The 14,841-nt window shown below is 35.1% G+C and overlaps 1 protein-coding gene across 1 annotated transcript in view; it reads right to left on the bottom strand.

Moving 5' to 3' along the window:
- Positions 1 to 7,333: 7,333 nt before the first annotated feature.
- The window catches only part of LOC149775791 (uncharacterized), a 72,960-nt gene continuing 65,452 nt past the window's right edge, over positions 7,334 to 14,841 (bottom strand). Inside the window, exon 3 of the mRNA XM_089944092.1 lies at positions 7,334 to 12,375. Within this exon, the coding sequence (XP_089800218.1) occupies positions 11,407 to 12,375 (969 nt within the window). The 3' untranslated portion in view covers positions 7,334 to 11,406. The remainder of the gene's footprint in view (positions 12,376 to 14,841) is intronic.

The raw sequence follows: 14,841 nt of genomic DNA, 5'->3' as shown, positions 1-14,841 counted from the left end.
CTATAATGTTGTGATAATGTGATTACCTTTGCTTCCAAAGAATCCACTTAAAATGACACTTTCAAAAGGCGTAAATAGTGCAGACGTCCCTGGTGAAATAAAACACTATACACACAGCCTTCTGACAATCATCCTATTGCAATGTCAATCATACTCTTCTCCAAAAGGAACAAGTAAGATGTTTCTGGTAAAGTTGTCCTTTGTAGAAGATGGCAAGAAGCTGATTGCCGAATCACTGCTGCATGACATAATTGCATGTTACGTCTGAGGTTGAATGTTCACTCTGTAAACACACACAAATAAAAAGATCATATATAATTAAACCCAGTTTGTGGTAGTTTACAGACACTGCACACAAATGTTTACTTCATCATTATCTATAGAAATATTCACATCATATATACATACATACATACGGACACACACACACTGTTCCCGTTCTTATATAGCCATCCCTTCTACACTGGGAAAGAGGCTATATAAGATAGATGGCCTTTTCAATTGAGGACTAAATTTTTTGTGCATACGTGTATGTAATGTATATAGCAAGGTAGTAAGAAAGTTACATATAATTTCAAATCATTTAATATCTTCATTTAAAATAGCATTAACTATTAAAATGTTCTTCTTGTCTTAAGAACAGACTTATTTCAATTGAACAAACACTACAGTAATACTTCTTATTCTCGACTGAAGCAGGAAATGCAAGTGAGGTATATTTGTCATGCAGAAACATTCAAAAATGTCATTTAATCTTGGTACATATACAATTTTCTTTCCATTTACTCCATTTTCCAATGTTGATGAATATTCTCCTTATCTGTTACAAAAATGTTATTGGAGTCTTTCCAACATTAAGCGATTTGGGCCCCACACACACACCACAACCAAGGTTGTGGAGTCCAATGACATTAACTTTTCTTTTAAAGTAATACGTTTCCATTTTCGTGATGACATGTTAAAGTATTGTAATGATTCTTTTCCTTTGTTGCTAATGGTACAGTACTGCAATTCATTATGAAGATGAAACTTTTGTAAACGAAATGTCTCGTTTATAAAGGAAGTGATGTGTGAATTGTCTCATGATTTTCCAGTCTTTGTCTGGTAATCAGTGTTGTTCAATGTTAATTTCTTCCAGTGTGCTAAGACCATTTTGTGATCTTGATAATTCATGTCCGATTGTAATCATCAAAGAGAAGAACTCAACAGCTGTGTGATGTGCAATACTCTATGACATAAAGTTTGAGCCCATTTCCTGCAAACATCTGCATTTATAGATAATGATATAATATTAAGATTAGTGGTGCATGTACTTTAGCAAACACTTCTTTAAAGTAACGAAAACCTGATATTGGGAAATAGACAGCAGTAGAGATAATCATATTATTTACTGTATCAATTAAATATTGGCTTTGGACACATATTAAAATAAAATGTGGTCACTTGTGAAGAGAAAATTTTACATTTTTGCACAATTATAATTACTGCTTGCCGCATTTGAGGGGTGGACTTTCTTGAGGAATATTTTTAAACAGAAATTCATCAGCGCCATGGGATTCTGGCCATAAAAAGCGGGTGGACACTTGCCAATGGGCCGTTCAAGAGGGGGACCACTGTATATAAGGGCTTCCAACAGGTTTTGGAGAACCCGATTGTTTTAACAGGGCCAGAGAATTATAAAAGCATGAAAAAGACAATATTACTTGTCATAAATAATAAAAAATGTTGATGTATGTATTTCATGAACAATGTGTAAGAATACATGTAGGTTCCATTCTGGATGTGCTGTTGCATGGTTGTTACCACTATCCAGTTATCACGTATTTCCCTTTCAACTTTTTTTATTGTAAAAATATATATTTTCTTACATTAACATTTAGTTTGGAATATTAACCTGAAACAGATCTTCGTGCTTTTCTTGTGATTTAAGCAAAATAAAATTTAAAAGAGTTACTTACGAGAATTCTAATCCATTTCCTCTTCCAAACGGATATGAATAGAATCTCATTTTGTTTCTTTAATAGACAATCCATTTTGGATCACAGGTGCTCGACGCGAGCTTGATGCTGAGAAGATAAACAAGAATCTGAAGGAAAAATCATACAGAGTGACAAAAATACCTTAGATTACCCATATGACCCGTTCTGACATAGGACCCTCTCTATCATAATATATAAGAGAGAAGGTACGGAACTTCCAAATACTTCGTTCCACCCATGACCCTCGGTTTCCTTCTGCTATTTCCGTCTTTGCAGGCACACGACCATACTATTTTCACGAATTTTTACGCTGAGACAAGTCCGAGCTCATGTGATAATAAGTATAACCTTTTGAGCCAGTCATATTTCGGCGTTGACGTGTGTGCCGCATAGTTTACTTATTTTGAAAATAGAGTCGTATGTATACGATGTATGTGCAGTGAAGAAGATAATGTCTAATTCTTGCATGGAACATGATTCCTAAAGTTGAATCAAGCTAATGGTAAGCTAATGGTAAGTAAAAACTTACTTTTGCATCTACCACTGTTCTGTAATTCCAGAAGGGATGTATCGTAGAGTCGCAAACATGGTCCATGTAGCTCTTATCACCGGTTTTCACATGTGCACGCACTTGTCTCAGCAGTAACAATTCGCGAAAATCGCACGTTTCGGAGCCAGTAACTTCAGTTTGGTACAACGCAGAAAAAGTCAATAATGGCTTGATGAATAAAAACTATCTCAGGAGTAAAACAAGACATATAGTATGGTCGTGTGCCTGCAAAGACGGAAATAGCAGAAGGAAATCGAGGGTCATGGGTGTAACGAAGTATTTGGAAGTTCTGGACCTTCTCTCTTATATATTGTGATCGAGAGGGTCCTATGTCAAAACGGGTCATGGGGGTAATTTAAGGTATTTTTGTCACTATGTATGATTTTTTCTTTCAGATTATTGTTCTTTGTTTTCTCAACATCAACCACGCGTCTAGCACCTGTGTTTTGGGTGGGTACGGATGCAATAATAATGTATACTTGGCAATTGTTTGTACGTTTACAATACACAAATTGGTGTAATAAATTGAAATACAAACCTGTTTATTGCTATCACTGCGTAACTTCTGATAACGTGTACTTCCAGAAGCATTGGACACGTCAGTGTTCAGTTTTGATGGTCGATTTTCATCTTTTGACGCCATATTTACAGCTGCTGAGTCTGGTTTTGTGTATGATGTCATGACCACATGGCACACTTTTTGGAAGAAATTACGCGATTGGTTCCAACGATTTCGCACGTTCATAGTCTGTTTATGAACAGGCGCTGCATTATACAAATAATCTGCAGTTCTCTCTGGAAAATGTCCAGGATAATTTCGTTTATTATAAATAGCCTTCATCAAGTATTTAACGAAATCTGGATTTCTTGGAAATCCAGGTAAATTATCAACAACACGTGCTATCGGGGTAGTATTTGACGCACCGTTCATAAATTTCTTAATCTCTTCGTCAATATCACGAGAAATTGTTATTCGTTGGTTAGGAATTCTGGGACATATTACACCATAACAATCTGAATAAACATTTACAAGACACTTATCACATTTATCCCCAAAACGATCATAGAAATTATTATATCCATGTCGACGTTCACAGATGATGCAATACTGTCCTGGACATCTTGATATAGCAAGTCTGTTTCTGCTGGATGAAATAATACTCGTGAGTTGATCAGATTGGCCTGTCAACGAGTAAGAGATTTTATTTATGTCATCTTGTGAAATCTGATCATAATATATATTTTGATCATTTTCGATTTTATTATCGTTAATTTTTAAACCTCTTTCTTGAATTGACCTTGGACAAGAAAGTAATTCAGATGCGGCGAATTTATCGTTGTGTGAAATAAGAGTTTTACATAAATTAGTTTCGCCTAATTTGTATGATCTTGTGCCGGAGAGTTTTATACTATAAATTCCAGCTTGTCTATCAATCTGTCATGCTTGATTTTTTTTCATCAGCAGCTTTATTAATTCTTTATGTCTTTCGACAGATACAAGAGTTGATTTACATAATACGTGATATAATTCCGAATTTGTTTCAAACAGAAATATTTTATTTCTAGGACAGTCACATAAATACGATAAATAATCAATGACATCTTCAGTATTTATTTTCTCGTCACTAGGTTTTATTTCGTTCTCTTTGTAAGAATGCATGTTCGTTTGGTATTTGTATTTTGTATCAAGATCAAACACAGGATATCTTTTCTTGTTCGTTGTGATAATATCAGTGACGGACGATAGTCCAACAAATTCATTAAAAATATAATTAAAATTATTATCAGAAGTAAAAAATTTGCTGAAATGTTGTATTATTATTCCTTGTAGCAGATAACCACATTCCAGGAAAATATTTAATGATTCTTTTTTGTTATCAAAATAAACAGCATTATTAAGCAAGTCGACATAATATGAACATTAATTACGTAAATAAAACCAACCGAACTTAGCGACAACATGTTGTTCATCATCAGGTACGTTTACAAACGTTTTATTTATATCATCTTCATTTGGTCCAAGACAGTCAAGAAAATCATCATTATCATCATCACAATCATCTGATTTTATATTTAAAGATTTGGAATAAATATATTCAACAACTTCATCGGATTTAATCTGACAATATGCAGGTATAATCTCACACAATAAATCGCAAGTATATCCAGTAGAAGCCTGTGATTCTGTATTTTAAATCATTATTATTATATCTAATGTCTAATTAAAAATCAGATATATTCTTTGAACATATTTAGATATATTTTCAATTAAAAATAAGGAAAATATATATCATGCCAACTCGGTGTAGTACAAAAAATGTAGATGGATCTTAGAACGATTAACGGAATTATGTAATGAGATCTGTTATGATGAGTTTTGTGGAGTTAGAGAAGAGAAAATCTGCTGGTCCAAGACCGTGTCTAAAATGTAAGAAAAGAGTTCGTGGAAAATTTCAACTTTGTACCGATTGTGGAGGAGGCAGATATAGACAGTTGATTATTATATTAGAAGAGGAAAAGAAGAAGCTCCTCCAACAATTGAGGAGTTTTTACAACATCGTGAAAGTAATTCATCTTCCCCTTGACTTTTCAAAGCTAATATATTTTTATCGTTCTGAGATCTCTATCAACAAAAAAATGATTATCATATATGTCACACTGACCATAAAAGCCTCAGAATAATCAAATAATTGTTATATCACGCATATTTTGCGACCGGGGGGAAAAGGGTATTTCATATATAACAAGTTTTAATTACTCCCTTTTCGCCATCAATTATAGAGACCTCAGAATGATTAAGTTCTATCATTATAATAATATCTTAAGATTTTTCGTCACATGATCAAATAAATCAATAAAGGGATCAGTCATCCAATCCTCGATTTTATCGTTATTATGAAGAATGATCCAAAATGAACCGTCCAACATATATAAATAATTACGACGAAAAATATTATACGACACATTTAGTTCTTTGACCATCTCTCTCCTGAAATTAAATTTTATAATTTTTCTCCTTGGCATATTGGGGCAGATTATTTTTGTAGAAGCCATAATAATATATATTTTGAATAAAGTGATTCAGACTTAGAAATAGACCCTCACCTGACAAACAGTCAAATCCAGCTAGAATATTTTCTCGAGGCAGCCATACAAATACAGATGTGATTTATGTTACTCAGCGATATACACAAATACCTAAAGTGATCGGAGATAACTGTAATATTTTAGTTGTATTTAATGGAGCCGATACTAATTAAGTTCAAAAACTTCTTTTCAAAAGCACAATCTACCCCACACGAATTTATAACAATATATTTACACGTCCCTCGATTGCGATATCGTGTAGGTCTTGATAAAATATTTGGTTGAGAGACTGATATAATAATGATTTAATTACTCACACATTACAGCAACAGAGAGAGTGTAACCTCAGTGAAACGTGCGGCGGGTAAACGAACGCACATACAAATTTTAAAAAACACGAAAGATAAAGATAAAGTAAGAAAAATAAATTAACCAAATTAGAAAAATTCCCGGTTTCATTTAGAGGCTTCGGTTTGGCGTTACTGACCTTATAATTTGTATTTTCGTAGGAAGCTTTGTTTTCAAAATTGACGTTTCAGCAAAAGGTCTGTTCACCCACTCTGCTGCTGATGCACTGAATTCTTTTGCATGCAAACATTATCCATAACATGGATAAAAGTGGCTATTTTACCTCGAAAGGATGACGCATTTTTCTCAGTATCTGTGTGAGGTTGACACTATTGATCATTTAAAAGAAACGAATTTGACCGAGAATTTTCTTGGCAAATGTATGGGTATATACACGCATGTAAACAATCAAGTTACACTTTACCTATGTACCTACTTACCTATAATTCACGCTGATATGCAGAGGGAAATCATGTAAAAGACATGTATGTATGTATGTATGTATGTATGTATGTGTGTGTGTGTGTGTGTGTGTGTATGTATGTATATATGTATGTATGTATGTATGTACACATACATTTAGACATATATGTGTATGAAGCAGATAGACAAATGGACAGAATGTCGGATTGATTGATTAGGTTTTATACACGAATTACACAGACACGTGAATACAAAATAGTATAGGCAAGGGAAAAATGTACTTTTCTATTCTGCTTTTCTTTTCATTCGTTCCGGCCGAGTCATGGCAAAGACATAAAAATGATACTAGCAGCTGCTTTGCTAGGCGCTTTTACCATTAAGAGATAAGTGTTAGGACTTAGACTGTTTGGCCTGGTGGCAGGATAATGTTGGTGGGTGTGACATCATGCTACATGTATGCAGCATGATGCCCTAGTGCTGGACATCACCATAAACTGTCACACTGCAGACATCGTAGCGATATGAATGGAAAATTTCTTTTGTTAAATTTACGTTAAAAATCCAAATCACACACACATACACACATTACAAGGGGCCCCGAGTGGCCGAGTGGTCTAAAGCGCTCTCCGTTACGGATCACTGCCATCTCATCTCCTTCTGCGTTGGTTCGAGTCTCGGATTCGGCTAATGTGGGTATGTGAGAAAGCTTGCAAGTAGCTTCTCGTGGGTGGGTGGTTCTTTCTGGGGTTTTCCCGGGTTCTTCTTCCACCCTTAATACTGGCCGCCATGTATGGCCTATCCTTGTGCTGAACAATGGCGTTAAACCCTACAACAACTACAACAACAACACACTTTACATTATTTTCTTTTTGTTTCTCCCTTTTTGGGGTATACTTTGAAATTTAACGGCAATGAAATAGTATGTACCTAGAAAAAACAACAAAGCTGCTTTGGAGAGCGTTTATTTAATACTGAAATTATCTTATAAACTTTATTTGGAACACTGCAAAATGTAAAAATATCAACATCAACAACTGATGTTTAGAAAGACTAGGATCTGCACCATGCTTTCTTCACATGGGCTGGTCCTAGAGCTGATTAATGTCCGTTACTGAAGCAGGGAGACAGCTGTATGATCTTTATTTAGCAGTAATATTGTAGTTAAACATAGGCGAGGATGGTTCATGATACGTGTATTAAAGGTACGTTGTGCAATGGGTTATAATATAGGGACTATAAACCTTATGATGCGTGAGAAAATTCCGAAGGCACTCTTAAAAGATTCTAAATCTTCGGTTCATTCCCGTGTAATGATCATTTGCAAACCGTGTATGATGTTTAGTTTTATATCAGCCTTTACTAAATGCATCAAGCATGTACCAAACATAAAAAAGGGTTTTCAAAAAGTGCAAACGTGTGGGCTCAAGCGGGACATGCAATTTCAATGTTTAAGATAAGCTATTGCCAGAAAATCGCACAGGTAAACAAGCTGTTTAAAATGGGAATGATCATGAATGAATCTGAATTTGGAGGAGTGTCACGGTTTGTTCTTGTGCAACACGTTGCTATGTATATTTGTCGTCAAAGCACATGAAATGGAAATGCTAAACACAGAGACCTACAATTGCGAAATAGTTAACAGGACAATATGGAGTACCTATATTAATTTTTTTTACAACAGGTGTGCCGATTAAAGCAATTCCACAATAAATAAAGCATTCTGCTAGAATCCGTGTTTATTACGGCAACGTTAAAACCGTGCGATGACCATGATATATGAATGGTGCTGAAAGGACGACCCGTTTCGGAATTTTTGCCAAACACGCTAAATACTCGTTCTTGGAAATTCCAGCGTATTGTCACCCTAACACCTAGAGTTATTCCAAAAGCAACAATTCACTCAGCAATGTCAGCCATCTTTGTTCTTGTCTACTAATGCTTTGGAGATCGGGTCAGCCGTCGACTCAATAACAATGTTGACATTAGGGCAAGAAGAACAACAACAATGTTTTCGTATCAACAGCTGGTTCGCCAATAGCCATGCTTGAAGCTGATATACTGACAACATCAATAAGAACAGTCTAAATAACTTATATGGTTCATTTTCATACAAGCAATCAAAAGGCCCTCTCTTCCTCTGCGAACATCCCATAAGTATAAACCTAATGATAATAGGCTTGATTGGTAGGTACCAAACTATTAACAATGTATTACAACTGTGCATGCAAAGAAGTAACAAAAGGGTGTGTTCAAGGCGAGTGTACAGCAAGAGCTGCATATATGGAGAGACCAATATCACACAAAAAGTAGATATGGGTAAACCAACAGGTGTCCATCATTGCAGTTATAATTTTGATAAGTTTTTTCCTACAATTTTATGGTTTTAAATACCCTGACTTAGTTTTCTCTTTTTTTAAATACATTGAAACAAAGAAACAAGATGATATTAGCATGTATTCTTCGCACACCAATAAGAACAAATTCTATGAGTACTGATGAGAACACGGTTGTGAAAAGTTTGACAACAAGGATAGGTATTTACTTAGATTTCTGGCAGATGTACTGGTGAATACATTTGCTTCCGGCAGCTGTAGTGGTGAATATATTTGCTTCCAGAAGCTGTAATGGTGAATGTATTTGCTTCTGGCAGCTGTAATGGCGAATCTATTTGTTTCCTGGAGATGTATATGCTCCAGTGAGAATACACATTCCACAACACTAGTATCATAAAACCTGCACAAATCATATCAAAAACGACTCTAACACAGTCCTTAAGAACGCAGTTTGTAATATATATTTGAATATACCACAATGAAGTATATATGTACGTACTTCACTAAACAAATAATAATAATAATAATAATAATAATAACAACAACATTATACTTGCATATTAACGTTTGTTAAAACCTGCGTTTAAGTGCAAAACTCAACTTGTCCTAGCTATGGTCTGTCATTGTTCATCAAAAAACAGAGTAGACACACTTTATCAACATGTCATCAGTTTCTGTTGATAGGTTTTACACATTTGCTTATAAAATGACTTGTTTTTATTACTGATTATATGATGACATGGTAGGCTGCTCGGATGGTACTTGGATTTCTAAAGAACACGTGGATTGATAAAAATAACCTAACAACTTTTTAAAAACCCTGTTTCACTTCTATCGTATGTACCTGTTTCCATTTAAATCACAGCTGACGTTAGCAGAGACATTTATATATTAGTGACACTGGTCAGCAGATATACCTAATATTTTCAACAACTGTAACGATCATGGCATCTAAGACAATTTCAGTTTCAGTTCGTCAAAATTGTTGATGCATTTTTTGGACGAATTTGTTAAGATTTCTTACTTCTGATTTAGTATGGACAACAATGGTTAAATCTTCAAAATCGTAGAAACTGGAAAGCCTACGTGCTACGATAGTTATCGTACAACGTGTGCACAGTACTGTGGCTTTTACAAACTGCATGATATTGGGGCATAACGAACGCAAGATAAAACAAGAGACTAACATGACCTAGTATAGAGGTAGGACAGGAAAAGAGGCTGACGTGACTTGGCGTGCAGGTGAGTCAAGTGACAAAAGGGGCGATGCAAGTTTCACACATGACCTGGCTTACTGGTATGCCAACTTTATAGAATGGGCAAAATATGTGGCTCACAAGACCTAGCTTACTGGTATGCCAACTTTACAGAATGGGCAAAATATGTTGCTCACAAGACCTGGCTTACTGGTATGCCAACTTTACAGAATGGGCAAAACAAGAGGCAAGCATGAACTGGCATACACGTGAGCCATCGTTACAGGATAGGATGACTGGAACGATGTTTTATTTACATCTCAATATCACCATAACGTCTACTCATGCCCTGTTATAAATAAAATACATTGCTAATTGAATTGTTTTAACAATGCTAAATGGGTACCTCAAACTAACTGTCTGAACGCCAATTCGCAATTTTCTCGTGGTAAGGTTCTGTTATAAGCTATTAAAGTATATACAATGTTGAAATATTCTAAAACTATACATAGTAATTAAGGTATTTTCAAAAGCATGATGATGTTATTGGTAAAAAGTACCTCAAAAGATGCAAACTATATAAAACAAGTTTCGGCATGAAATTTGTTTTTGGAATTGTTATAAAGAGTAGATTATAACAGATTAGACAAAATGTTCAGACAGAATAGGAAATGATTCTGAAGACCTTTTTAACTTCAATATTCTGATCCTGTAGAATACTTTTCTACTCGAAATTAAAAGAAGTTGACGCGTCTGAATGTTCCTTTCAGCCAAGAAAATTATTTACTTCCATCTCTTAAGGTTTAATTGATTCCAATTTCGTAAATTGGCATACAACATCAAGGAAAATATGTCTTCTTTCCAAAATGAATTGTAAATGAAATCCGTTTGCTGTAGCATTCGCACCCATCATTTAAATTGCTCACAGATGCATATATATGTACACATTTCTTCTCTACTTCGAAACTATGGAAAAGCTCTTTAAATTGAGCAATGGCTGTGGTGTTTGTTGCCCTCAAGAATTACAATATCTGCACACACTGTGCCACCAACTGTATGTGCTCAACCACATCAGCATGTTTCTCTCAATTTTCTAATCATAAATACACAGAAAAGCTCTTTGCTCAACTAAAACTACTATCCGAACATGTTTTCCAGCAGAAGGAAATGATCTCATCAATTTCCGGGAAATGGCAGGATTAGAGGTTACTGATCCTTGTCTGCCCCCTCCTCGAAATATGCGGCTGTTGAGCTTTTAAGCATGAGTATTTTGCAACTACAAAATTTACTGAAGGCACCCCGAAGACAATGCAATTTTAGTCTTCTATCTAAAATACAAATATCTGATTTACTCTCCTCTTCTCACTGATCCTTCATAAGCTAGTGTGATACATTCATAAACAGATATTCAGCTACGTAACGTAAATAACGAAATGAAAAAAATTCCATAAAAAGGTGGTCTTCTGGGCATCATATTCTGACCTAAAATGTCAATCTACTTCTTGCTTCAATCCCATTAGAACGTTATCATAAATACTGACTTTGGAGGAAGACATTTGTTCAAACGTCATCGGCCGCCTGGCAGAAGGATATACAAGTGGTTGTGGCGGCGGAGTTTCGTCATATATTGGGTTTGTATGTTCTTTCCACTGAGCATGGAAAGTCTGATAAGCTTGCGGATGGTAAGATTGCTGTTGCATTATGGGCATCATGCCTCCAACATTGTCATAGTCATCGTCAGAGTGACGGCGAAAAGGAAACTGAGAAAGCTGTGGTTGTGCTTTTACCGATGTTTGGTAGGACATATCTTGAACTGTCTGACTCTCATCTTGGTATCTCTGAATGTGCTGACTAGGACTTGGTGCTGACTGGTACACATATCCCTGCGGTTTTTGTCCTAAGTGGAATATGTAACCTGATTGATACATTTGTCCCGTGTGACCTTGCTCAGTTTGAAACATTTGCCCCGGATGAACAGAAGATTGCGCTTGCTGATACCCGTGACCTAGCTGACTTTGACTAGAGGGTGTTGATTGGTACATGGATCCCTGCTGCGGCTTGCCAGATGGTGGTTTGCTTCTGAGAGAACTGTATGGGGTTGGGCTTTGTGGTTCTGTTCTGTATGAAGACTGTTGGTAACGTTTGGAATCTACTAGATTTACCTGTGCTGATCTAGGGACAGAGTAATCCGAGCTGGCCTTACTAGTCAATGTTGTCTGTTTGGGGTAGGCAGGGTCTACGTACATATGGTTATCACTGCTAGCGATGTATGTACCTCCTGTCTGGCCAGCAGTTAATATTTCCCCCACATGATTCACATCAGCTGCCATGGAAACGTGCTTCTTTGGCCATGTGCTTCCAGGCTTGCCATTTTTCAACATGCTGCCTTGAGACTTCTTGTCTATGACGGCATAGGTAGGGATTACGTCTCCGTCTGCAGCCTCTTTGTCGATGATTATCTGCAAATAAAATTGTATGCTCAAATAGTCTGTGTAATGCTACTGTTAACGTTTTTAGGAAACGTAAGCATCTAGGAAGACTTGTGAGACAGTCAGATGTTAGAGAATCACACATTCCAAGCTGCAGTTTTATACAGGAATGCTGTTGTACAGACAAATTAAAGTTTTCGAGTTTAGCTATACTTTATGATACTGAGTGTGTATTGGCTGATATTTCGTGTGGATGTTCTTATTCTGGCTTACGATACGTGCTTTCAAGTCTTCTCAGCTAGAACAACAAGTCCAGTGGAGCAATCAGGTAATGTACATTCAGAACATATTAACTATATACCCTGATCTATATATGTGACGTTTCATGTAAGTATAATGGGTTCATACAATTTCATGGAAACCATGTCATTATATCAAATTAACATTTTGATTACAAAACATCACGCACTATATCAAGCTCCTTAGAATTAATTACGCTAAAACAAATACAAGTTTTGTTCACTTGCGATCCTCAGAACTTCTTATTATTCTTGCTGAGATGCGATTCCGATAAATATTGAATTGCTCCGCCCAATGGATTGTTCCGAACTGTCAATCAAACTAGGTACACTGACCAATCAAAACTAGGCACCGATTTCACTGCGTAGTTACGTGTTGCTATCCGCCACATTTGGTTAAAAACAAAAGACTACGCTTGATTCCTTTCTTTATTCGTTACAAAGGGATATGAAATATTACGCAGAAAGTCAGTGAAAATTTATCAGAAAAATGGTTCAGCATTGTGCTTCGGGCACATGCGATGCAGATTTTCATCATTATGAACGATCTAAAATAATTTCCCAAACCAAACACCAGCATGGAAAAATGTGCCCTGGAAGTGATGCATTATTTATAATCCTATTTCATATATAAATATACAAATCCGTTTTTAAATAATATTATTTGTTGTGCTTCTGAAAATGTGTGATGCAGATTGTTAATGTTATGAACGGATTCAAGACGAATTTTGTTAAATTTTCCCAGACCAAAGACCAGCATGGAAACAAAACGTCTGCATTGTAAGCGATACATTATTTATAATCATATTTCATATTTGAATAAGAAAATCTGTTTTAAGATTATTACATTGTTTCTTGTGCTTGTGATAATGTTGAATACAATTTTATGTTAAGCGTATGCTTATGTTCGAATTGAATATCATATATGAGTCATACTTTTACATGTAATAAAGATAATGTGTGCTTACATGTTAACTTTTGTTTTTTGTTACCTTGTTTTTATTTTTAAAAATCTAAATTGGAATATTGGAATCCTACATCATGCTTCTTCAGTGCTAATTTTATGAAAATTTTCAAAATTGCACATTTACCTGTAACTGATGCCAATTTGACAAAACACCACCATATATTTTAAATTCTTTACTGACCTTAATCCTATTCATATCTAAAATTGCAAAATTGGATTTTAACATCAATTATTTAGAAATGTTAAATTTAATTATTTTGAATACAGTTTTTTTTAAACAAACATTTTAACTTTATGAAGAGGTGAACTTAATAAAATATTATGTTTTCTTTATTAGGCGCAAAGCTATAAATATCAACAAGCTATGTCTTTCCATTTATTTTAAATTTTTCTCGTGCTGACTCGAATAAAACTTATCTATTGCAAATTAGGGATTTTATAACACCTGTAAAATGTTATAACATTAATGAAGATGAAACGAGTCATACTAATTAGCGAACAAAGGTACAAGCGGATGCAAATATATCCTCTGTCAACGTGTCTGTAGTGCTAGATAAAAAAGCACGTTTCATTCTTATATAACGATTATGTATGTACGATATAAATGTAACGGGTGAAAATACATAACGAAAACTTTACTTTATTTTTTTTAAATGAAGCCATAATATAAATTATGATAATTAATAAGTATGCATAACTTTGCAAGAACAAAAAAGATTTTGTTATTTTGTCCTCTTCTAGCAAAACGTCTTCTTCAAGTTTGTCAGGATGTTCGTTCTTCTTCGTAGATCGTAAGCAAGGTGCTGCAACTCTGACCTGATTTTCGCTATCTAAAATCCTAATTTCATGAATATATCTTTGTGTTGTTTGTTCAATCCCCTCAATAGCATACGATCTGAAAGAACTTTGCAGTCAGGCACAAAAGTGTCAGAAATATGGAAGATAATATTGACCATTGAATCTGTAGCTACTGAATCTGCCATTTTCACGATAGCTTGTGAGCCGCAGCAACCGAAACTAAGTCGTCGGAGCTTATCGTTCGATATCGGAACTATCCATAGGAAAGGCCATATGGTATATATTGATATTACTCTCATCACAACTGTATCAAATGAGTAGATAGTGAGGACATAACATCAATCAAAGTTGTCGGAGTTGATTAAACAATTCACAATGTCGAGTATGTGATCTATCTTGCTTATAAAATTTCAAAATATAAGAATATAAATA

Source organism: Sinohyriopsis cumingii, chromosome 19 (genome assembly GCF_028554795.1).
Source record: "Sinohyriopsis cumingii isolate HCF-2022 chromosome 19, ASM2855479v2, whole genome shotgun sequence".
Taxonomy (NCBI): Eukaryota; Metazoa; Mollusca; class Bivalvia; order Unionida; family Unionidae; genus Sinohyriopsis; species Sinohyriopsis cumingii.
The sequence above is the reverse complement of the archived record's forward strand: the minus strand, read 5'-3'. Positions and strand labels throughout refer to the sequence as shown.